Source organism: Leptodactylus fuscus, chromosome 4 (assembly GCF_031893055.1).
Source record: "Leptodactylus fuscus isolate aLepFus1 chromosome 4, aLepFus1.hap2, whole genome shotgun sequence".
NCBI classification, from domain to species: domain Eukaryota; kingdom Metazoa; phylum Chordata; class Amphibia; order Anura; family Leptodactylidae; genus Leptodactylus; species Leptodactylus fuscus.
Window position 1 is genome coordinate 118,190,253 of NC_134268.1, and position 26,007 is coordinate 118,216,259.

A 26,007-nucleotide genomic window follows, 5' to 3' on the forward strand; every position below is an offset into this window, starting at 1 on the left:
TAACTTGCTTCACATCAGCACAAGACATGAGAAGATAATGGAATAAATGGATCTATTTCACTAACCTTTTCTAATAAATCTTTATTACGAGAACAAGGAAGTTAAAGAATCATAACCGATGACAAAAAAGTTAGATGACTGAAAACAAATTTTCACTTTATAAATACAAGGCTGACATCTTGACATAAGAAACAATTAGAATTATTATATTAATATTATTCAGTACATTAACAAATATTTCTCTCCTGTTTAGGGGTCATAAATGACATCCATTTACAGGAGATTTTGGTTAATTGGTAATTAACAATGCAATAAAGAGAAATTAGATTAAAATGTGCCATTATGTTGCCGAGAAAGGATACAATCTACAATACGTCCACCCTGAATGTGTCCTTTTTGACATATATGCAGTTGAATGAACTTTCCAAAACGGCTTGAGTTATTATTGTAAACAGTCTTTGCATTCCCGAAAGCTTCCATGATGGGACTATTAGACACAAGGGAAAAGTAATTTATTACACAAGGCATTTAGGGACATCAGCATGTTACTAACAGAAAATATTGTGCAATGTCTATTTAATAACTCTGCCTTTACACGAATCAAATATTTTAATAACTACATGATAACTTCTGCTGACTATAAATTTATTTTTACTACTGGTTTCCTGCATTCCATCTTTGTCTCCATTTTTCTAAGGTTAATAGTTCATCTTAAACAGAAAAGTAATCAAGTTGAGTTAAGTATTTCCTTTTTAAAGCAAACCGCCAGTGTCCGTATGAGGGCTCTCCATGGTGAAACGTTTTTTTTCTTATTATAATAATAATAAATTTTATTTATATAGCGATAACATATTCCGCAGCGCTGTACAATTTGTAGAATTCAAATACAGACAGAAAGATACATTACAAAGAAATTCATTTCACACAATGGGACTGAGGTCCCTGCTCGCAAGAGCTTACAATCTATGAGGTAGAAGGGGTGACACAAGAGGTAACAGGGGCGGCATTGCTTATGTTCTTATTTTTTTTGCATGGACACAAAGTCGGATATACAGGACTTTATATCCATGCAAAATATAACAATTTCACCGCAGAGAGGCTGCATACAGACACCGGCGGTTTGCTTTAAAAACTGACCGCCAGCAAGCAGATTTTCCGAGGATTAGGATGGAAACCCCTGGGCGGACAGCGGGTGCAAGTGTGAAACCCCCTAACATAGATCCGACAGCACACTGTTTCCAGCTGTGTTGGCTCCCTATGCTCTCCTTTCCTCTAGCGCTAGTAATAGTTGCATGGAGGGTAAGGTACATGGCAGATGAGAGAGTGACACAAAAAGAAGAAAAAACATCCAACTCTTCAGATAGGGCAGATTACATAGGCTGTACAATATCAGAGTATGAATAGAGAGATAAACACACAGAGGCATACACAGTAGGAAGGATGGATGAGAAAATCACACCCTTATCAACATCATTATCTAATAATACAAAGCCTAGTGAGCCCTCATGTGCAGCAAACCAGGAAATTAAGCTGCACTGGTACATGAGAATTATACTAGGTTCACACCAGCACTTGAGTTTTTCTGTTCTTCGTGTCTGCTAGGGGACCCAAAAAAACGGAAACCCCATCCACTAAAAAAGCGGTTACCTGCAGACCCCATAGACTATAAGGGGGTGCCCCAGGTTTCCGCCTGAAAAATACGGGGAGAAAAGTCCTATTTACAGGATGTTTCACTCCACATTTTTCAAGTGGAATGGAGAACAGAATGCCTGTCGGTCAACGATCGCAGATGTGAACCCAGCCTGAATGGAGGTGACAGCATCCTAAATACAGAGATCTCATATCAAGTATATATTACTAAGAGGTAGATTACACACTGCATTCCAGACATAAACATAGTGCAACTTTCTTTAACTAAAGGTATCACTGAAGTAAATTGTATTTGTTTTTCCATATCAGTAGTGTGTATATATATATATATATATATATATATATATATATATATATATATATATATATATGTGCAAGTGAAAGTGATGTTAACAGTCTCAATTACAACATCTTCATGCATTCTGTATTCTCTCCTTTTGTATAAATGAGTTTCCTTAGGACAGTGAATGACAACAATAACTGTAAAGCGCAGTGGAATATTATGGCAATATATAGTAAGTAAAATAATTTAAAAAAATAAATAAAATTGTCCATCTGTTTGTGTCTACAGTGCCTGTATGTCTCCAAGATTACAGACTACAAAGAAATAATGTGCGTCATCAGATTAGAGTTACTTTTTACTTTCTTCAATGTTCACCCAACTTGCTAATTAGAAGACAAAGAAGAAAAGAATTTACACTATTATATTATTATATGTAGAATTAGGCAGTTAAAGTTTGATTTTTAGACTTTTGTGGGAGCTGTATACACAAAACAGTAGTATTTTATATTTTTTTTAGTATTCATAAAAGCCTGCTAAGGTTGCATCTGATAAAATTTTGGGAAGAATTGCATTTTACCAGGTAATACTTGACCACTATGAAGCAAGAAAAAACAAAGTCCACAGCCCAATATATTTAAAGTGTAAGGAATATGAAATAGTCCTGGGCCTCTTGATGCACGAACAAAACACCTCCCGGTATAGGCAAGTTGCTAGACATGAAAAAAGACAAAGTCCAGCAACAGATGGTCTAGGTGAAAATTAAAACTTAGTTTTTAATAAAATTGGTAAAAATCCATAAGGGTGGCACCAGATACAAAAATCCAAAATGTATGGATGAGAAGACTTACAGAGACATGATGGTAGTGAACAGCACGAGACGAGACACACCTACATGTTTCAAAGCTTTACTGTAACATCTCTGCCTGTTCAGGTCTCTACACCGCCCTCTGCTCGCGTGCTGCGGCGCAGGAGGCGGGTGCAGTTTGGTTCATGGCTTAGGGTTTTTGGTCGCACTGTGTGAACATGGCTCTACTGCTGTGATTGTATTTGCACCACACCCGTCTTCTGCCCTTGTTTTTTTCTCTGCTACTCTAATAGTTAATCTGGCCTTGCCCTGTGATTGACAGCTGCCTTCCTGTCAACTCCATGGGCGGGTTCTTCCTCCCTATATAGCCTTGGCTCTCATTCACACCAGTGTTTGCTATTTCCGTGTGCATACTTGCTCTTACTGTCCCTGTTTTGCTTACACTATTATCCTTGACCTTTGGCTTTCCTCACTGACTATTCTTTTGACTCCGATTTGGCACTGCATCACTCGACTGTTGCTGACCCCTGGCTAGCTGACCTTCTGTTGTTGTTGTTAGTCTTGTCTGCGTTTTGTGTTTCACATATTCAAGCAGGGACTGTCTTCGTGGTTGCCGCCTATTACCTAGGATAGGGTCTGGCAATAGGAAGGGAAAGTTGGGGGCTTCAGCTTAGGGCTCACTGTCTCTTGTGCCCAGGATTTAAACAGTTACTGGGAATTGCTGTCCTAGCAATTCCCTTACATTTAGCATCTTAATTAATTTTATTAAAAGCTAAGTTTTCATTTTCACCTGGACCATTTATTGCTGGATTTTGTATTTTTTCATGCAATACTTGACCACGTCAAATTCCTGGGTGTTGTCTTTTAGTATTTAGTGGTCAAACGTGCTAGAAACTACATACATAGTTTGTTATCATTACTCAGCTATTACATTATTATAATAATTAGGTTATTATATAAGTATTATGCATATGAATAGTCATAGAATTGACTGTTTTAGGAGTTCTATGCCCTATGATATAATAGCTACACTGCTTTGTCTGAACAAGCCAGAAAAGAGAGCATTGCTTCCCTCTGCTGCTTGTACACTGGGCTTACACAAGCATCAATGTAATAGGGGAGAACATTTTATATTATTTTCAGCACATCCATTGAGTCAATACAAGTTTCACGTAATTCTAATATAGCATCAATTGTATCACATAGCAGTCCTCTGTACTATAGAGGAAAATGACAATCTTCACTGACTTTTATAGGGGGTATAACTACAAGCCACACAGATATTTGTACAAGGCCCAAGTCCACAAATACAACCATTACCTGCTCTCCAGAATGGCTTGTTCCACGCTTGCTGTCTTTTCTTTTGAAGACACTTCCAAGGAATGTTGGCTCATTGCAGATAAGTATTTTAATATGAGCTTTGTGCTTTCTGTCTTGCCTGCTCCACTTTCACCACTGAAATTAATAACAAATGTATAGAAGTGACATTTCCATATATATGTATGGCTGCAGTGTTTCGATAATACTTGAGCCCTGTAAAACCTAATACCTTATTGCGCAAAATCACGGCCGCAAAATAGCATGGCATATACGATCCAGGCTCCCATTGAAATCAATGGGAGCTTTTACGGCGCGCAAAGTCTCACACGCCGTATACGTGCCAGATCACGCGGCACGTTACTCTGTGTGAATGTACCCTTAGTCTGTTTACGAAATGAATCCTATAAGAGATTAAATCGACATTTCCATTGTCATGTAAATATAGCCTAAAAAAGACAGAAAGTCATTTACTGGTCATTATGACTAAATTTTGCTACAAACTACAGTATTAATTTGTATATAAAATAGTATCATTATAAACTTGGAAAGAAAATTATTTGTAAGAAATTGATATAGTAAGAGAAAACAGAAATTGCATTATTGGTCATGTAAAACATTAATCTGTTACAGTAATCTGGTTTGGACATTCTCAGCCTATCAAGCCTGAAACACCAGTTTGTGGTAATAAATATTCTCTTACTAAAAGCTCAGTGTCTTCTAGCTTGGCGCCACAAGACAAATTACAAAGGAAAATAATATTTTTTTCCCCTCCTGAAAACCACTGCAATGCTGTGATGAAACATTGTGATGACAGTAAATCACATTCAATCTGAAAAAAGCATCGAAAGATGTGGGTTCATGTGCTCCAGCTGAACACAGGATGAAGGCAGAAGATATACATTTGTTAATCTGAATTTGTTTTAAAAATTCCACAATGCTCCTGAGGATACTTAGCAGTGTCGGACTGGAGTACCCAGTGCTTGCCAAAGGACACCCAGTGCCCACCAGAGGACACCCAGTACCCACCCTTTATCTATATATAGAAAGACTGCAAGGCCACTCATGCAAAATGTACCCGTGGGCCCAGATTGTGGTTTCGACTAGATGCTGGCATAAACACGATGCGTCTTTGGTGAAATGTAGAGAATCTTGGGTCGTCTTGTTTAGGCTAAAATTTTTCAGTTTGTTACACATGTGAGTGTGTATTCTCATAAAAGGGGACATGACTTAAATTTGCCACAATGCGCCAAAATTGTGTTGCAAAATTGTAACTTAAAAGGAGTCTGTCAGCAGGAAAATTGGTATTAAACTAATGACATTACCTTGTGGGGCAGATTCTACTCTTTCCAAAGATGACTTTTTTATACTGCATTGCAGATACATTTTCATTAAAATGTGTGTTTTATGCTTATGCAAATTAGCTTAAAAGGTCTTTAGGGGCGTCTCCTCCCGTTTGGGCTTCATTCTCTGCTCTAGCTGCTGCTCAGCTCTTCCCCCAATCACTTAAGTCACATCATCCTCTTTGTCACACTTTGTCTGCAGTTAAGGGTAATTATTCAGATCAGAGAGCAAAGCCTCAGTATGAGAAGAAATCCTCCTAAAGCCCTTTTTAGCTAATTTGCATAAGAATGAAATTCTGATGTTCATGAGAATGGAGCTGCAATGTAGACTAACAAAGGTATATTTGGACAGTGTAGAGGCAGCACCACAAGCTACTGTCATACCAATTTTAATGCTGACAGACTCCATTTAAAGTAAGCTAATTAAAAGGTACTATAAACTTAGACTAGATAGTGTGAAGATAGTAGAAGTGTAAGGGTGTGTTTACAGCTAGGACTATGCCACGGATTGCAACAGGTTGCTGAAAAAATAAATGTCCAGCTCGATTTTGCCATGGATTCCTCGGCTCGAGACTCTCTGTTGATTAGGAAAATTCAACTAGGAGTAATCAGCAGAGGAAAGCCACCCTGCATCAACATCCCATCATGGCTAGAAAACAAAATATGGCGGCAGAATAGGAAGAGGAATTTCTCTCACAGTATTACGTCCCTTAGTGGCCTCTGCACACAGTATTATGTCCCTCAGTAGCCCCTGCACACAGTATTATGTCCCTCAGTGGCCCCTGCACACATTTTTATGTCCCTTAGTGGCCCATGCACACAGTATTATGTCCCTCAGTGGCCCCTGCACACAGTATTATATCCCTCAGTGGCCCCTGCACACAGTATTATGTCCTTCAGTGGCCCCTGCACACAGTATTATGTCCCTTAGTGGCCCCTGCACACAGTATTGTACCCCATAGTGGCCCCTGCAAACAGTATTATGCCCCACTGTGGACACCCATAACGAATTATTATACTCTGGGGTCTTTTCAGACCCCAGAGTATAATAATCGGAGACCCGGGGGAATAAAAACATAAAAAACTACTGTTTCTTACCTGTCCCCCGGCTCCTATGCTGTCGGCATCCGCTGTTGGCCTTCTTCAATGACGTCGGACGTCACATGACCCGGGACGCAGGCCGGGGTCATGGGACGTCAGAGATGTCAGACAACTAGGCCTGCCTGGATCGTGGAGAGGTAACAGTTTTTTTTATTTTTTTTACCTCTCCTGGGCCTCCAATCATTATACTCGGGGGTCTGCAAAACCCCCCGAGTATAATGATAGTGTTTTTGGGGCCAACGGTGTCACTTACCGATCCCAGCCCAGCCAGGATGAGTAAGTAAATATGGCTTGTTACCGGCTGGAGTAACTCCAGCGGTAACAGCCTATTAATAAAAAAAAAATAAAAAAAAAAAAATAAAAGCAGCGGGAACAGCTGTCACCGGGCCCCCTAAAGTCCCGGGCCCTGTGGCAGCCGCTTCCACTGCTACCACGGTAGTTACGCCCCTGACTACATGTGATCATTTATGATTTTTTAGAACCTTTAGAAAAATATATGCTATATATTATATTTTTACATATATACATTCAGTGGCCAAAAGTCATGGGAAGGTGTGTTCCAGTGCTGGTTGTGTTAGATATGACACTCAAACAATGTGATGCGATGCGGCACACTGAGCACTCAGATGCAGACAGGTTTTTTGTGAACATGGCAGCACATCACGAGTTAAGTGACTTAGAACGTGGGATTATAATCGATGCAAGATGCATGGGGCATAGCATTTTAGACATTACCCGGGAATTTTGGTTTCCGAGGTCAACAGTGTCTTGGATGGACCTGCAAAATCGCAGAGACAACGTTGGAAGCCGCGTAAATCGGTGCACCGGTCAACCACAAGTGTTCGATGAACAGATATCATGTCACCTTCGCAGAGTCATTCGGGGCTCTCTTGATGGTCTACTGTTGGTCAAATCACCGTCGATTTGAATGTGGGGCGCCAGGACCCCATTTCCACCAGGACTGTACGCCAAGAACTGCACCGCGTAGGATTCAACAGTCAACGCCCGACCTGTGTTCCTTTGCTGACAGTGCAACACAGAGCTCGAAGACTGGCATGGGCCCATGACCATCGTCATTGGACCAGGGAAGAGTGGCAGCATGTGTCATGGTCTGATAAATCACGGTTCCAGTTGTACAGAGCCGACATGCGTGTGAGAGTGTGGTGTATGCCCCATGAAGCCATGGATCCTGCATGCCAACATGAATGTGTACAGGCGGGAGGTGGCTCCGTCATGGTCTGAGCCATGTCCACATGGTTGCAATTGGGCCCCATTGTCCGGGTGCAGTGATCAATGACCAGTGCTCAATACGTGCAACTTATTGCAGACCATCTGCACCCCCTTCTGGTGTTGGAGTTCCCTGATGGGGATGATGTGTACCAACAGGACAATACAACATGTCATTGCTCGTTGGTGACACGGCTGGCTTAATGAACACACCAGTGACCTCATGATGACCCTCGCTTGGCCTGCCCGCTCGCTTGACCTCAACCCCATAGAGTATTTATGGAATGCTGTGGATACGAGTGTCCGCTCAATGGACCCAGCGCCAATCAGTTGTGGGCTGCAGTGCAGATTGCATGTATCAACATCCCTCCAGAACTCTTCCAACATCTCGTGGAGTCCATGCCTCGTTCTCTTGCTGCAATTATAAGGGCTCACGAAGGGGTGACCAGCTATTAATGGCGCATCCGGTTCCTTCCCATGACTTTTGGCATCTCATTGTATACACTGTCTACCAATAAGCTTTTGGACACCCAGTAAAGTTCGGTGGAAGTGGAGTTATGGTCTGGGGGTGTTTCTCCTGGTCTGGAGATACTGACGACTATTGCACTATTTTAGATAACAGTGTGCTTCCTACATTATGGCGGTTTTATGGGTCGGACTAATGTTACTTTTAGGATGACAACGCCAGCTGTCATGTAGCGAGGTCTACCATGGCTTTGTACAGTGACAATCAAGTTAACCGACTGGACTGGCCTGTCCAGAGCCCAGACTTGAACCCTATCGAGTTGGATCGTCGAACAAAGGGGTGCAGCAGCCGAACAAAATTGATGAAAGAACTTACCTTTCTTCTCCAAGCCGAATGGAATAAAATACCACTAACCATCATAGGGTTCAGGCTGTAATTGCTGCTTGTGCCGCTCGGATCACAGTGTATACAGATATATATAAATATAAATATACCACTTTGCTTAGCTGAAAAATGCTTGAACATGAATTAAATGTCCCCACCATAAAGATTTTTATATCTGCAAGAGTGAATGAAGATGGCCATGATCATTTTGCAATTTTAGATTTTCTTGCTACTTTGATCCTTCTTTAGATGCTATAGAGCAATTGAACCACAAGGAGGCAATATAGGCTTAATATACTATAACATCTCTTAGCTGCCAATTTGAAAAAAATCTCACACATTAGATTTGCTGTTAATTTCAGTATTGTGTTTCATGGTAGGATATCAACCTAAATTGTCTCAGTAGAGTTATCTTAGGACAAGCTATTCCCCGGAAGTCAGCTACCCATTAGTGAAACATTACCAGCAGATGCAAACAGTGCACTTTATATACACTCCTCAACAATGAAATTGCAACACCAATAGGGAAAAGTCTTGGAATTATTGAAATCACAGGCTCCAAAGACATGTTAATAATATTCCAATGACAAAAAAAGTAAACAATATATTCAAAAAAAATGGATTTTATTCAGCACTGAGTATGAGTGCCACACGTGAACTTAAACACCTTGCAGGCCATCAATGAGGTTATTAATGGTCTACAGTTGTCTAAGGAATATTATGTCACTCAAAATGCATTTGGACACGCAAATCATCAAGATTGGCTGCTGGCAGGTCCCTTTACTACTGCCAAGGACATACCATAAGGGTTCAATAGGAGACAAATCCAGAGGTTCTGCAGGCCATGGTTTATGTGATGCAGGCTGCACATACAAGAAATGTGTCCTGGCATTGTCCTGTTGCAAAACTGTTCCTGGGACACTTTGGAAAAATTCCTAAACAACTGGTTTTGAATACTTCATTGCAACAGTGACCTACTGAGCTGTTAGTGTACCTGAGTGAAGACTGTAGGACTTAGGGTGAGTTTGCACAGAGTAACATGCCTATTTTGCGGCCGTGATTTTGCGGACGCAAAATAGCGCCGCTTATACGATCCTGGCTCCTATTGATATCAATGGGAGCGTATACGGCGGCACTTTACTCCGTGTGAACTCACCCTAATGGTGGACTAGAACACAAAGAAATTAGACTAGCTGGAGTTAAAAATAGAAGGTAATTGCTCGAAATAAACAAGATTATATTGATATATCATCCTTAAAGTATACCGTATACATAGAATATATTATACATTATACCATGTGTAATGCTACAACCGATAATAAATTTAGCACACTGCCCACACCTCACCCCTGTATATGAAAATGGTGTGGGTGGTGAAGACAAAAAGTCACAAGTTTTTGGATAAAATGTGATAATTGCCATACACGGCATAATAAATCTGTCCCAATGTATATAGCAATATGTTTGTCACTCACCTGATGAGAACACATTGATTGTCATGGCGCTTCCATAGACATAGGTAACATTCATTGGCAACAGCAAAGATGTGAGGCGGAATTTCTCCCATACGGTGCCTGCTGTACAGCTCCACTGTGTTTCGGTCATATAAACCAGGTATCAGCTTATAGGGGTTGACAGAAGCAAGGATGGAGCCAATATATGTCTGTAATAAAGCATAAAATCAACTTATACATGCTTTATGGTATTCTGTATGTTTTTCTGTATTACATCTAAGCCTGGACCTTTATGAATGGGTTTTCAGGGGTGGAGGATAAACTAACTTGTAGGCCTATTTTAAGGTTCATTTGCCTTAGGTGAACAGCTCTACTTGTAACTTGTGTGAATTCACCATAAGGACAGTAAGCAGAAGAATAATGTCCTGACAGCATTGTCATTGATTTTCTATTCATTCATCTATTAACTGTTTATTGACCTCTACTAACTATGTAACTCTAGAAGAGAGTCAGGGGGCCACCACAGATGGTCGGCCAACCTTACTACAAGTACTGTATCCTGCAATTTTCATTCTAAGCCTAAGCCTCATAATAGAATGACACTTGACAATTCTGCATAGGATTTCTTTCAGAGGTCACCTCAATTGCATCACAGACAAGACAGACAGTATTACAACAGAAGATCACACCTCTATTGATAACATCCCTGAGCCATCATGGCATCTACTACTGACCATAGATGTCCCAGTTGATCTACTCCCTCTCCCTACACAGACTTCTACAGACTTCAATGACTGTTATTGTCTATGGCCATAGCTATACTGTAAAGCATATCATTAAAGGGGTTGTCCCATCACAAGGATCCTATCTATACTGCTTGTTAATGTGGATGTAAGACTTTTCCTAAATACATTGCTTCAGCAAAACTGCTTTGTTTGTCCACTATCTTACTTTATTCAATTCTTTGTGGCCACAGCCCTGACTTAGCTGCTCATGAGTCAAGTGATGTATCTGCTGCTCTCAAGGGGGAGGGAGGAGGGGCTAAGTGCAGGGAGCGAGCCTGTGTTTCTAGCTATTCCTGTGTCTACACCACGTGACCTAGCTCCCTGTTCTCAGATAGGGGAGAGGAGCTGCTTTCATTTCTTCTGTTCTCCCAGTTATCAGCCTAGCTAATTCAGTTGTGTTCATTATGGCAGAGACAGGCAGTCTCTGTATGTAACACAGAATGGAGTTGCTGCTGCCTGTACTTCATAGTCCAATATGGGTGGGCGGAGCTACACACAAATTTGGGGGTGGAGCTAAACGGCAGGTTGCATGTGAAACGCCACCTACCAAATGATGCAAGAAACCAGGAAGAAAGAAGATTTTACAGCAGTAAAGACTGGAGAGTATGTGAGGGGGAATACCCCTTTAAATGTTAACACAGCAGAAGAGAAGCCCAGGAAAGATGGTGGCCTCCATAACCATGTTCAAAAAAAGCAGAATAAACAACCAGCAATCAGAAAATAGAAACAGATTAGAAAAAAATTACACATTTCACAATATGGTTTTAATGAATAAATGAAAAAAATTTAGCGGAACATTCCTTTACATTGAGCAATCATCAGGCGCATGGAGTTCCATTATTCTCAGCATTATTACACTTTTACACAAGGCAGTGAGTGGCTTACAATTGAGGATCTTTCATGCTGCATATGAGATGCTGTTAGATAATAAACAATTGGCAACACATTTACACATAAAAATTATTGGGAATGGTCCTTCGTAGGAGAAGTATTCCCCGTTAATTGGCCTGAGAAAGGGAGTCTTTCACCGGAATGAAGCATATTATACCATGATCCAAATTATTATATTTATATATTTTTTTTATGTTATTTCTATTTTTCTCTGATTTTCCTAAAAGGTTGATGCATATGACTATCCATATTTTATTCAAATCTTCAACTGTTAGAGAACAAATCAAATGTTATTAGACAAACCTCCCAATGATGATATTTTTTTAACACGTTAAAACATCAAAATCCACTGTTCAAAATTATTATGCAGAGCAGAGTTTCTAAACATTTTATAGGTTGTGAAGTACTAAAAATTATCATTCCTTGAATTTGCAGCATTAAGTCATATTTACTGAAATCAAAAGTTATTTCAATCAAAAACATCTTAAAGGGGTATTCCCATAACTCTTGTTCTGAAGCCTGAAGGCTTTGTACTCTCTTCACTTCCTGGATTTCTCGCATATTGGTGGGCGGGGTTTCACATGCTCTGCTATCTGCTATGATCCACAGTATGACCCTGATGTGGAAACTGATGTAGCAGAGCTGGCTTTGAGTGCATCTGCATTACATACAAAGGTAACGGACTCCTTATCTCAGCCCTTATCAGCCAAATTCAATTAAACCAGCTGATATGTGGAAAAACTGAAGATAGACAGCACAGTAATCCCAAAGCTCTCACCTCCCTCCTCCCCTATATGAGGAGCTCCGTTGCTTGTCAGCCCCTCCCCCCTGAGAGCAGGCAGCAGCAGGCAGCTACATCACTTGACAAATGAGCAGATAATCCCAAGGGCCAGTGTTAAAAATGAAGTGAATAAATTAAGATAGCGGCCAAACAAAGCAGTTTTGATAAAGCAATGTATTTAGGAAAAGTCTTATATCCACATAAACTAGAAGTATAGATAGGATCCTTGTTAAGGGACAACCCCTTTAACGGTTTACATGTTATCATAGGACGCCTTCTTTGAAGGCCTTTGAAACCTCCCAGAGCTGCTGTATTGATGTGGACTGCCTCCCACCCTCATAGATCTTTTGAGTGAGGATACGCCATAGTTTCTCAAAATTGTTAAGGTCGTGGAGGATGAGTAGGTGGCTCCTTTGCTCCAAACTACTATGCCCCACATGCTTGTGCAAACGCAATAACACAATACCAGGTGAGACCTCCCTCCCTGACTCTGTCACTCAAAGAAGTGGGGGAAGAAGGTGTTTAATGACAGAAGTCCTATTTGACCTGTTGCATACCCATGTTGCACAGTATAAGCTTAAAAAAACTTTTAGGCCGGGGCCCCACGGGCGGTGTTGTACAGTACTTCCAAAGTGGATGGGATTCATGCGAATCCCATGCCCACTTTGCGGAAAAAATCACAGCGCGGACACACTGTGATTTCAAAACCGTTGCGGTTTTGAAAATCGCAGCATGTCAATTATATCTACGGAAACGCCGGCAGCATTCCCATAGATATAATTGTAACAGAAAGTCCACGGAGGAAGACTCACGCTGCGGGAAGAACTGCAATGTGTTCACGCCGCTGTTCTTCCCGAAGTGCTTTAGCGTGGCGGTTCCAGCTCCTGGGGCCTTAGCCAGGCCAAAGATTGAGCGAACAAAAAAATCTCACATATTGGATACTGCCCAATGTACACAGCATTGATCAGCCAATATCTATGCAAACACTCGTTTGTCTGCCAATTATACCGGTTACACTATTTGAGGGGATAAACTGCTTGCTAGTCAGTGGCACATCTTTTCCTGCAAACAGGGGATGTGCTGCCAACCTAATGGAACAAAAAACAGTTGGCAAACAATTGCAACAGCAATGGCCGCTCTCCCATGAGGTTTGCTTTGACCTATGAAAAGGCCAGCGCAAGTGAGTGCTGATCAATGTGTTATATCATCAACTGGCACCTCCACCACACTAAAGATTGGCTATGTAGCTGAAAAGAACACTAGAAAAGTTTATTTTCCAAAAAGTATATTTTTCTAAGTACAGTTTAGAATTAGGCGACTAGAGTTAATGATTTCCAAAACTGAACTTCTGCTCCAGCAACATGTATGGCCTCAAATCACATCAATGGCATTTCCTGACCACAGAATGTGGCAGAGCTCATGTCAGACTGGCAACTTCACATAAACATATCTGTAAAAGACACATAGCAAACATGCCCGCATCAGAAACCTGTGGAGATTGACATCTGCAATGAGACTGTTTTTTCTCTCTTTTCTCCAATTTTCTGCTGAGAGGACTCTTTACCATTTACTTGTTTCTCTTATTTCTATCATCTGGCTGTTATATGCCATGTTCTTTGATGTGAAAGCTAAAGAGCAACAACAAATATGTCTTGCTATTTCTGAAATAGCTTCTGCCCAGTCCAAACCACACACAGAATTTTCCAACGTTTCACATTTCAAATAGGATGCCCAGAACGACCACTATACTTAACTGTAGATGAATCTCGGCGGGTCAACTATTAAGAGACTACAGATGGTAGGAAAGAACACTTCTTAAATAAAATAAATGTCTTTCGACTACGAGATGTCTATCAACAAACACTGGCACAACTGATTCACAGTAACATGGGTCTATATGTGTATGGCTGCATAGACAGACACACAGAGGTGGAAAAACTTATTTTGTGGTTACTATTATATGACCAGTTTATTAATATACTGACTGAAACCTGAGCACAAAGTAAAAACTCAACTAAACTAAGTCAAAATAACTTTGACAAATAAGAAGGGGGCAAATACTAAGCTGATTAGTAAAGCTGGGATATGAAGCAGGCAGAGTAGAGGACATGCCAGGAGGGCACAGTGCATGGATAGAGAGGAGGCACATCTGAACTAGAAGTATATACCTGCCGGCCCAGGTAATATTGGAACTGACAATGTGCGTAGGGGACTAATTTCAAACGGCAAATATCTAAGGCACCATGAGAATAATGTTCCACCCCTTATTCTCTGACCTAAAGTAAGCTGTAGGATAAGGTATATTGATATAGTCATACCTGCATATGGTCCACCTGGTTTGGGAATGTAACATAAAAGGATTTTTCGGAGAGTCAGTTTATATTTTCTTAGTGAAAGGTGAAAGTGCACCAATAAAAAGTGAGAGTAAGCACCTACGGAGGACTGATAAATATGTTACGGTATAATAAAGCACTTAGATTTCTGAACATTTCAGCAGCTGTCTGTGCACTCCTCAATGTCTATATACAAAAGATATATTTTAGTCTATGTGATGAAAGATCAGACAGTTTATTAAACAGTCTCAGAGCAGTAGATACGGATGCAGCACTCTTTTCCTTCCAACTCACTATGTAAGTTTACAAGGAGGCAGATATTACATGTCACCCACACTTCCCATATGTTTGTGTCTGCACAGCAAAATAATGACCTTAAGAAGACCTGTCAGTACCTATTACACCATGAAATAAATACAAGGGGGTTTACAGATGCAGTAGACAATACAGAAGGGCTATGTTTTTATAAACTGCTCCATAATATCCCTTACAATATCCATTTTTTAAAGCACATTATTGGTGATTTGTGCCTGCACTTATATTGACACCATGGTCTTCTCTATGGGTATGTTGCAACTAGCTGCCTTTATGTTTTTCAACAGTTGTCACTGTGAGTCATTCCTATGAGGGTTTTATGCCAGATATTATTATTGGGGCAATGAATTTGTAGCACTATGTCTTTGCTATGGGACAATGCAATAGTATCAGGTGTGTGGGCACTGTGCCATCTAATCTCTTTACAGTTGACACCAGTATTGTATATAGGGGTGATCAGAAGACTGAAATCTTTTTAACTATCAAATAACATTGTTCTTGCATGTGTCTCAGGCTGTGAGGAGACCATATACTGTATATTTTCTTCCTAGGATTGAAGTACTGCTATCACCAGTCAACAATTTGACAAACTTTATAGCTAGGCATAGAGAATATTATAAAAAGTAGTAAACCTCACTTTGTCTAGACGCCTGTGCATTCCCCTGTGTTTATTTAATATCTCGAAAAGTTTCTTGTTACTCTAGAACCCCTTAGGCACTTATATGCATGAAACTGTCCAACATGCTGAGATGTGTATTATTAATTTCATTGAGTTTCAACTTACAGTCTTAGTGTGACAAATATATTACAGGATGACATCATCAGAATACAATGCTGTGAAAATTATTTAGATTCATATAAAAAGTTCTCATCAAAATTTCAACCAATAAAGGTGACATCAATAAATGGTCAGAAGAGGTGCTGTGTCTCTTTAGGGAGAATTCTGGGTAAGGAATATAAGACATCATTGGTGGAAAAGAGGAACTTGTTCCTATTGACTCCTTTTGGAAGACTCCCAATAGATTGAGGAATAGTTTTCCATAAAACCTAATTGCATAACCTGAGAATAATGGACAAACCTGAATAACTCCACCAAAAGGATGAGGTGCCCCATTATAGACATGTTCCAGGTTGTTGCCTCTCATCAATGCAGGGCATTTTAATAGCTAATTGTATGAAAGGTGTAGATGTGGGTCAAAAGGGGTACTGTGCCTCATTAGGGAGACATGTACATGTGCTATTTGATAATGCATACTCTGCTAAGAATTCTGGGTAAGGAATATACAAATAAGATATCATTGGTGGAAAAGAGGAACTTGCTCCTAGCACCACCTTTTGGTTTTTCATAATGCCTAATTGGATAATCTGGGAATAACAGCCAACCCAGAATAATTCCTTTAAAAGGAAGAGGGTCCCAGATTATGCATTTGGATTCAATGAAAAACCGTGCATTAATCTATAGAGAGCTACCTTCAAAAGACGGTGCTAGGAGCAAGATCCTCTTTTCTGACAAAGAGGCTGCATCAGTAAAAGATAATGTGTGGTTTAGGGTGTAGCAACACTTTATCTTAGTATAGAAAAGACAGAAGGAAGACGATTATCAGGGAAAGATTGAGTAAGGTAAGTATGCTGGAAATTCTAAAAATAAGACAAGACAACCTACATAACCAACCTGACATAAATCAAGAAAAGGATACACTAGCGAGACAGATGGCAAATAATAAAATTCAAATATTGCTTATCCAAATATACACTGGGTATTTTCCAGTTCATGATTTGCTAATAGACAATGAAACCAGGATGTAGCTATAGGGGATGCAGCAGTAACAGTTGTAACCATGCCCTAGGGGTCCCTCTGCCACATAAAATAACAAAATATACCACTATTCTAAATGGCATAAGGTAGGAATCAGGCCCCTAAAAAGATTTTGCATTGGATCCCAAGTGATTCAAGATATGTCTCTGAACATAACTATGATTGACATTATAGTCCCATTGTAAAAAATGAAAATCTAAAGGATTCTTAGCTGTCATGTCATCATTTCTATATCCGTGAAGGATGCATGTGCTCTAACCAAGCAGGCAAATAAAACTTTATCAAATACTGTACTCCAGAATTTTGGAGTAATAAAGTTGCATAAGAAGGATCTGTGATTGTAGGTCATTTGCGCCAAAATTCTGCAACTGTATGAATTTTTACCCTACTCACTCCAATTTTAAAAAGCGGGCAGGAAAGTGGACATGGATAGCAAAACTGTGATGATTAATTATGCTCCTGGGTATGACTGACCTCTCTCACAGTCCGCTCACTTTCTGATGTCACAAAGAAGATGTCAATCATGCCAAGGAGCTGTGATTGCCGTGTACACAGTGTGACTAGACGGAAGCTGCTCCTTAGGTTAATCCATCTCCTCTCCCTGCACGTCTGCATGTGTTCCCCTGCACACTGGCTGAAGTGTGCACAGTGCTAGTATATGCAGCTTCACTTCAACTAGTAATAACATGGGATCTACCAGGCATACCGGCATAGTCTTGGTTTTATTTTAAAGTCTAGATTAGAGAACTAATAAAACATTTTTGACCAATTAGAAAAGAGCAGAAGAGGAGAAAGCCAATCTCACATGAGCAGAGCAATATTTCATATTTCACTACAGAGCTTTACAGTCATTGCATTTAACCATTTACTCACCAGACAGGTAAATAGCATTTATTCCCTATGACCCCTTGTCAAAGACTGGTGAATGTGATGGAAGTAAAATTATGATAAGGTTGGAGTTACATTACTCATTATAACCTGTTTTTGGAAATTTCACTATTACACTGCCTCTTTAACTAGCGAATGCCCGTACCATTTTGCAAGGCTGCATGAAAAATATTAACAGAATTTATAAGGTAGATTGAAGGTACAAGCCACATACCAGACAGCTGGATACAACAGCTGGGTACAGTCACCGTACTCCGCTCGGTCACAAACTAAAACACATGTCTTAGAGAATGAGAAGGCAATAGAGAGAACATTACTTAGAGAATGTATCTGCTGATCCATCATAAACACAGACAAGATAATTCATGGGCTTGTTTTAGCTCTTAAACTTAGTTTAAGGCCTGTGGTAATGTAATGAGTGATTTTCCTTGTCTCCCACTAATTTGCACTGGGCTTCATCCAACTTTCTCTCTAAATTATAAACTACATCTAAGGTCACATTCCCTACATGGAGACATTGTTTGTGCTGCCTTTATCCAGGACAGTAGTCTATAAATGTTACTAGTAAATGATATATAGTAAAAATAAAGATTCAAGTCCAACCAAAATCATCAAGAAGGTAATGAATATAGTATCATACGACGACATTGTAACACTGAATCTATGACTCCAATGTTCTGTGTCTTTCATTGCATTATTGAATATGTAGGGAAATACATTGAGAACTCGTAAACCTACATGTCGGGTTTTTCTGTCCGTTTGAAAAGTCGGACATCTTTACATGTGGACAGTGAAGGAAGGGCATGGAGTGCAATAGAACGCACCCGATCGCCATTTAAGTGAATGACAAGTGTCACAGACATAGCTAGTGTCCGCTCCTAATGTCCGTGCGAGATTTTGAACAGACACTAGGAGCAGACACTACCTGTCGAACACTGACGGTAGTGTGAACGCTTTCTTAACCCCCTCCTTGTTAGGTGACATCTATCTTTTCCAATATTTCTCAATCTATTGCCGAAGCTATTAAAAGTTATCTATGTCATGCAAATTGTTCTATGCACATATCAATTGGAAAATAAGTATCTTTCCCTTCTGTCATGGTGTCTGAGATCATGTCTTGGGACACTGAATTTGGCTGAACACTGGTCTCTTATTTGCAGCATATTAGTGTAAGAGCTGCAGGCCATTTTCCCTGGATTGAGGGCTATAATTTTTTTTGGTGATACATATGGATTAATTTTAATGTCTTTTTTTATTTTTGCATAAGTTTTCTTTTTTAATACTCAGGAAAATGTAAACAAAAAGGAGGGGTGTACGTGTCTGTTTTTTTTTTTTTAATTATTATTATTATTATTATTATTATTATTTTTACAGTATTAAGTATTACTAAAAGGTTTTTTTTTTCTAAAATTTCCCTCTCCATAACAGAGATTTCCATGTAGGTGACACTTTTTTGTGTTGCTGGAGATGGGGCTAGAATTTGTGATTTGGGCAGGGTAACACTTTTAAAAAAATGTGATATAGTAGCCCTAGTTACCATAAGAATGTTACCTCTTAACCTGAACCGCAGAGCTGATCTGGGTTGTCTAGGACCCTGCAGCTCTTACAGTGCCCAACACCCAGCAGATCACATGACCACTACCGAGAAGCCCCTCCCCATCTTGTCATTTCCCATATTTGTACACACAACACTCATTGTAATAAACTATCTGTGTTTTCTCTTTGGAATATTCACATTAGTAACAGCCGGTTCCCTATTCCTTCAGCAGCACAATGTCGTGTAGCTTCTTAAATCTGCGAGGATGTACAGGTCCGGCCCAACAGAGTTCGGTACTTGTGGGAAACTGGTTATTAAAGCCTTCTTGATATTTGACATTTATACGCTCAGGGCTATATTATACAGCAAGCACCCATCAGTACTGATCAAGACTGTTGAACCTTGACCTTGTTCAACCGCCATGAAAACAAAAAAAGATCTTCTATTACATCCTGTCTATGGGCAAAAGTGTGGCAAAATCGGACAATATTCTGCAAGATGGAATTATTGAATAAAGGTAACTTGTCATTTTGTCATAGCCAATGCAGTAAAATCTAATCACTGTATCTTGTAGTTCTGTGCTGGAGATAGATAGATAGATAGATAGATAGATAGATAGATAGATAGATAGATAGATAGACAGATCAATAGTCCAATATCTATCTATCTATCTATCTATCTATCTATCTACCTATCTATCTATCTATCTATCTATCGATCGATCTATCGATCTAGCTATCTATATGTAGAAAGGACAACATTTGTGACTGCATTATTATGATTGTTCAGTTCATTGTTCTTCTTTCTCTCTATATGAACAGAAGAACAAAGGAAAGTGGAATGAAACCCTGGAAAAACACAAGTGCAGATGTACATGCCAAAACACTGAATACTGCACTTTTACATCACAGAGCTAAGAACAAGATAATTCTGTGAAACATGGACAAATGGGAAAAAAATCTGCATAGTTTCACAATTCTTCTGAAATATACAAGCTGTAGTTTTTTTTCTTGATTAACATCCGTCCAAAACTGGTGAAAACAAATCTAAAAATAACCTTCTCGGCTGAATTCACTGCATCTAAGAGACGAGCAGAGTCCCATTTACATCTACCAATGTATTATGGAGTATGAGCTAGGGCGGGAGATTTAGACCTAAATTAAAATCATGATTAGGCTTAGGCCCTCATAGCAGGCCACAGCAAACAAGCGCTGCAGGGGAAACAGTGGCAGCAATGACAGCGCGTATTTTTCCGCAATGTGTGGATGGGATTTGCCACATGAGGCCCCGACCTTAATCGGACATTTTACCTTGATTACGATTAATGATGATTAATAACACTCTTAAATAACACCCATTTTACAGTATGATTAAGTGTTGGTTGAACCCTGTGAGATTCACCCGGAGGTTTAGTTTGGACCAAACTGAAACTGATAATATACTTTGGGGTCTCTTCAGATCTCAGAATATACCGTATTTTTCGGACTATAAGACGCACCCAGGTTTTAGAGGAGAAAAATAGGGAAAAAAAATTTTCAGGCAAAAAATGGTAAAATATTTAATATATGGGAGTTGTAGTTTTGGAACAGCTGCAAGGCCACATTGACAGGTGACCCTGCAGCTGTACGGGGATGTATAGGGCGTTTTTTTTGTGGGGCCAGGTGTACTTTTTAGATATACCATTTTGGGAAATGTTTATTGCTTAGATCACCTTTTATTTAATTCAGAGGCAAAACAGAGAGGAAAAACCCGGCAGTTTAGCACTTTTGACGTTCACTGTACATAAACATATTAGTAGACCGGGCATTTTCAGACACAGGGATACCTAATGTGTATGTTTCACAGTAATGTTATACTTTTATATGTATTCTAGGGATAGGAGGTGAACTTTTATTTATTTTATTTTTTATTATATTTTTTTTAAGTGGTCTTTTTTTTTTTACTATTTTATTATCCCCCGCCTAGGGGGCTTGAACCTGCAATCATTTGATTGCAAGTCCCATAGACGGCAATACAAGTGTATTGCCATCTATGGGAGATTCTATACATTACTATCGGAGGGTCATAGACCAGCCGCGATAGGAATATATATCTATGACAGGCCTGGGAGCCTTCATTAGCTCCCGGCTGTCATCGGAACAGGTCGGCTCCTGCGGCCTCGCCGTGCAGGAGCCGGCCTGCATCACTAAAGGTATGGGGCCGGTGGGGACCGGCCCCGGGGCTAACTGACTGCCGGGACCTGTGGAGGAGGAGTGGATTTGCAGCATGGCCTCGCTACTGCCACCACTGGTTTTCTTCAGCGGCAGGAGCGTGGCAATCTGCAGGCCCCGGTAGCTAAGACAGTCCCCGGCATCTGCTGTAATAGACCGGCGGATGCCGGGGACTGTCTTAGCTGCCGGGGCCTGCAGTATTGTCACGCTCCTGCCGCTGAAGAAAACCAGCGGTGGCAGTAGCGCGGCAATCTGCAGGCCCCGGCAGCTAAGACACTCCCCGGCATCCGCCGGTCTATTACAGCAGATGCCGGGGACTGTCTTAGCTGCCGGGGCCTGCAGATTGCCGCGCTACTGCCGCTGAAGAAAACCAGCGGTGGCAGTAGCGCTGCCATGCTGCAAACCCACATTCAGACTATAAGACGCACCCTCATTTTCCTCCGAAATTTTGGGGAAAAAAAGTGCGTCTTATAGTCCGAAAAATACGGTAATAAGCAGAAGACAAGGGGAAGTGAGAAAACACAGTGTTACTCACCTCTCCTGTGCTATGTGATGACTCCCTGATGTCTTCAGTGGTTTCGGCTGACGTCAAGGACCGCTGATTGGGCCTTAAGTGTCATGTGGCGTTGTGAACCATACACATAAATGACACCAAGGCCCAGTCAGTGGTCCCTGACGTCAGCCACAACTGCAAAAGACAGCAGGGAGTTGTGCAAAAGAGGTGAGTCACATTGTTTTTATGTTGATCACCTCCACTCTCTAAAGTACAAAGTATAATAATAGCAGTTTTGTTTTGGCTGTTTTTGATCTGAACGAACACATAACAGCATTAAATTCAATATCAGTGAATGGGGGGTATTTACATGGGGGCTATTTTCATGGATCCCTTCATACACTGTAATGTATGGAGGATCTGTGACAACAGGTGCCCTTCAGGTGCATGACTGTCACAAACATGGACATTTTTCATGCCCGTTTTAGACCTCGGTTGTCTGAATGTAGCCTAATACATGCAATATATGTAGGTTTTTGTCATTTTGATTCATTGCAAGAAAAAATATTATGTTTCATGTGATTCCTAGGTGTTAAATTTAAAAAGTCCAGGGGGTATATTTATTTTACTTGCATGGCAGCTCTTTACAGATTTTGTCATCACCCATATTAGCGCTCACAATCTACATTCCTTATCAGTATGTCTTTAGAGTGTGGGAGGAAACCCAAGCAAACATAGGGAGAACGTCTAAACTCCATGTACAGTCCAAGATAACAGAGCTGCTCCAGTAGATATATTTTTTTAATGCATTGAATTCCATAGTCTATATTGTTGCATTCCTTGTGGAGTTTTCTTTCTGTCTTGGACAGAGCGAGTTATGAATGTTGAGGTTTGACACCATTTCTGGAAGTGATTTGTAGTGTTTACAGAGGGCAGAGGTTACTCCAGCTGTCTTCAGATTGTGTCTTTGTGCTGAGCTTTCTGTTTATTTATCTTTGAAAAGTTGGGGTTCATCACTAGAAACCTTGCTACATACGCTGGAATAACATGCTTACTGTGAGCAGAATTTCTCTGACACAGATGTTCCACAGTGACTGAAGTCAGCTATTTATAGAGGAAAGGAAAACATGCTGGTCAATGGCACTATTCAAGTGGAACGACACTACCTGTAAACTATTTTAAGATGCAGTCCGCAAACTATTCTGGGGTGAAAGCCCATCAGCACTGTGGTTTGGGATGGTGTTACATATTTCCAACAGTAATTCCCATACACAAAGTGTAAGGAACATATTCAACTTGAGGTTTATAAAAGTAAAACATGTTGGCCTTGCCAAAAATGCAAGTAACAGAAAATCCAGCACAGGAGCGATAAATAAAACTATTATTGAAACATTAAAAAGTCAATATGTAGATTATTATTATTATTGTTTATGTATATAGCACCATTCATTTCATGATGCTTTACATACAATACATAAAATATACAGATAGATATAATACTAACAGTGATCAGCTGGCACAGAGGGGTAGAGAGAAGGGGGGGTAGAGACAGAAGGAGAGGGGGGAGACAGTTCAGATGGCGGTGTGGTGATAATGTTATTGGCGGTTGTAGGCCTCCTGAATAGGTGAGTCTTCAGGGCCTTCTTGAATCCTGTGATTGTGGGGGTCAGTCTTATATGTCTTGGTAAGGAGTTCCAGAGTATGGGGGATGCACGGGAGAAATCTTGGAGACGGTTGTGTGAGGGATTAAAGCCAAAACAAGGCACCTCTGGCAGGAGTTTATCTTCTTTAGGAACAAAAGAATAAGCATACTAAAGTCAACAAGCCTAATCCTTCTATTTGCCATTATGAATTGGCCTGGATGGTCACATAGACATTACGTTGACCAGATTTTCCTGCTTGAATTTTAAGATTCATCCATTTATTATGTATTCAAGAGACCTGAAAATTATTATTATTATTATTATTATTATAAAGCACAAATTGTAAAATATTTTAAATAATGTTAAGACTCCTACTGAACACTACAAAGCTGTTACTGCCTCCTTTCCTTGACATATACACTAAGAAAGAAAAAAGCTGACTAAAACCTAAGTTGAACTAGTTTGTGACTGTTCTGTTAGTAGAAACAGTGCCATTCTTGTCCATGGGCTTTGCCTGGATTGGAAGCTCTGCCCTATTCACTTAGGCTAAGGCCCCACTGGACGATACAGAGCGCTAAAGCGCTGCGGGAACAATCGCGGCGGGAACGCATAACGGTTCTTCCTGCAGCACTTTGAACAGAGAGTTCACAGAGTTTACCTCTGCAGACTTTCTGTTACCATAATATCTATGGGAAAGCAGCTGGCGTTTCCGTAGATGTAATTGACATGCTGTGATTTCCAAAACTGCGCTGTTTTGGAAATCGCAGTGTGTTTGCACTGTGGTGTTAAACACAAAATGGGCATGGGAGTCGCATGAATCCATCCACTTTGCAAGTACTGTAAAACGCAGCGATTTTTCCTGCGGCGTTTCCGGCCCGTGGGACCATGGCCTTAAATGTTTTTTCTAATTATAAAATAATTTGTATTGTATTACTATTACAAGTACATAGAGACACCTCTTTTTTACCCACATTAGCATTCTGCCTGCATGGCGATGTAAGGACCTGCTTCCAGGTGAAAAATACTTTTGTTGTTTCAATATTATGGTCAAACTGCATTTCCCAAGATGCAAAGTTTTAAAACATGTCATCTCTGTCTACTCTGCTCTGTAGTACTTTTTCCTTCCAATCCTGGCGTTTCTCACTTCATCATGTTTTCCCTTTTAGTTTAATAAGGGAAGAAAATCTGCTAAGAAAACTCAGCAAAAACGAAATGAAAAACACTGTGGAAAAAAACAAGAATATGTTTCCACTGCATTTTTTTTCCATAGATTTTTTTTTGCTCTGTTTTTCGCCTTATGGGCCTTAGCGTAAATTTTTTATTTTTTATTTTTTGCAAATAAGCATTCTTCTAGAAGTAGTAAGTCAGGTTGGCTTGTAGGAGCTGAGCCAGACATCCACATCTTCACATATTACCCTAAAAAAATGTCTCATATGCAGTTAGATTTGTTCCCTCCTCATTCTCTAAAAAAAGTAAAATACCATGAGTGCCAAAATCAATACAGACAAAAAAGTGTTTAACTTTTGCCAGATGTGTAAATAGTATATCATTATATACCAGATGGTGCCCAAGTTATTACATCAAATCCCATAGAGTTAGTGTAGTGATTGATGCAAGCCAAAGCAGTGAATGAATGTGCTCAGAAGCAAAAACAAAGAAAAAAACAAAAAACTGGGCTCACATTATTTAGAGGTGCTAGTGAGAACTGGCCGACAAAGTAAAATACCTGAATGGTTGTTTAGTGGTAAATGCAAAGTTTGCATTTATGTTATTTTATTTAACTTTATAGCATTGGACTACTTACCTAGGCATGCTTTGTGTACCACGCAGATAAACAGATCTAAAATCTACTTCCTGAGATTTACACAAAATATTCACAAGGCTGCAAATACACAATCATTTCCCAGGCTACAGCTGGGTAATCCAAGTATGAGAAGAAGCTAACTACTTCCTCCCTGACATTCAGCGCATTCGGCTTTCACGATCTGTGCCCCAACTGAAGAGCTATCAGTGCCGGTAGCGTAGCTCTTCACCGTCAGAAGGTCGTTCCTGACAGTCAGGAACGCTCTTCCTTACAGCAGCGCCTATAGCGCTGTACTGTGAGAGTGGAGAGGAACACCCCCTCCCTCTGCTCACAGTGCTCGTCCATAGACAAGTAGCACCGATTTACAAGTGGCATTCCAATGTTATTAATGTAAACTGCCACTGATACTGTACATATGATCATGTGGCTATGCAGTGCATGTATTCATACTGTCCAGCAGTCATTAAAGGGGCTTTGTTAC

General features: G+C 40.2%; 1 protein-coding gene across 1 annotated transcript in view; it reads right to left on the reverse strand.

Moving 5' to 3' along the window:
* MYO10 (myosin X) overlaps positions 1 to 26,007 on the reverse strand; it is a 206,429-nt gene that overhangs the window by 112,411 nt on the left and 68,011 nt on the right. The window contains exons 4-7 of the mRNA XM_075270986.1: positions 10,052 to 10,239; positions 4,059 to 4,193; positions 363 to 487; positions 66 to 79 (exon numbers count right to left, since the gene is read on the reverse strand). Of these exons, the coding sequence (XP_075127087.1) occupies positions 66 to 79; positions 363 to 487; positions 4,059 to 4,193; positions 10,052 to 10,239 (462 nt within the window). The remainder of the gene's footprint in view (positions 1 to 65; positions 80 to 362; positions 488 to 4,058; positions 4,194 to 10,051; positions 10,240 to 26,007) is intronic.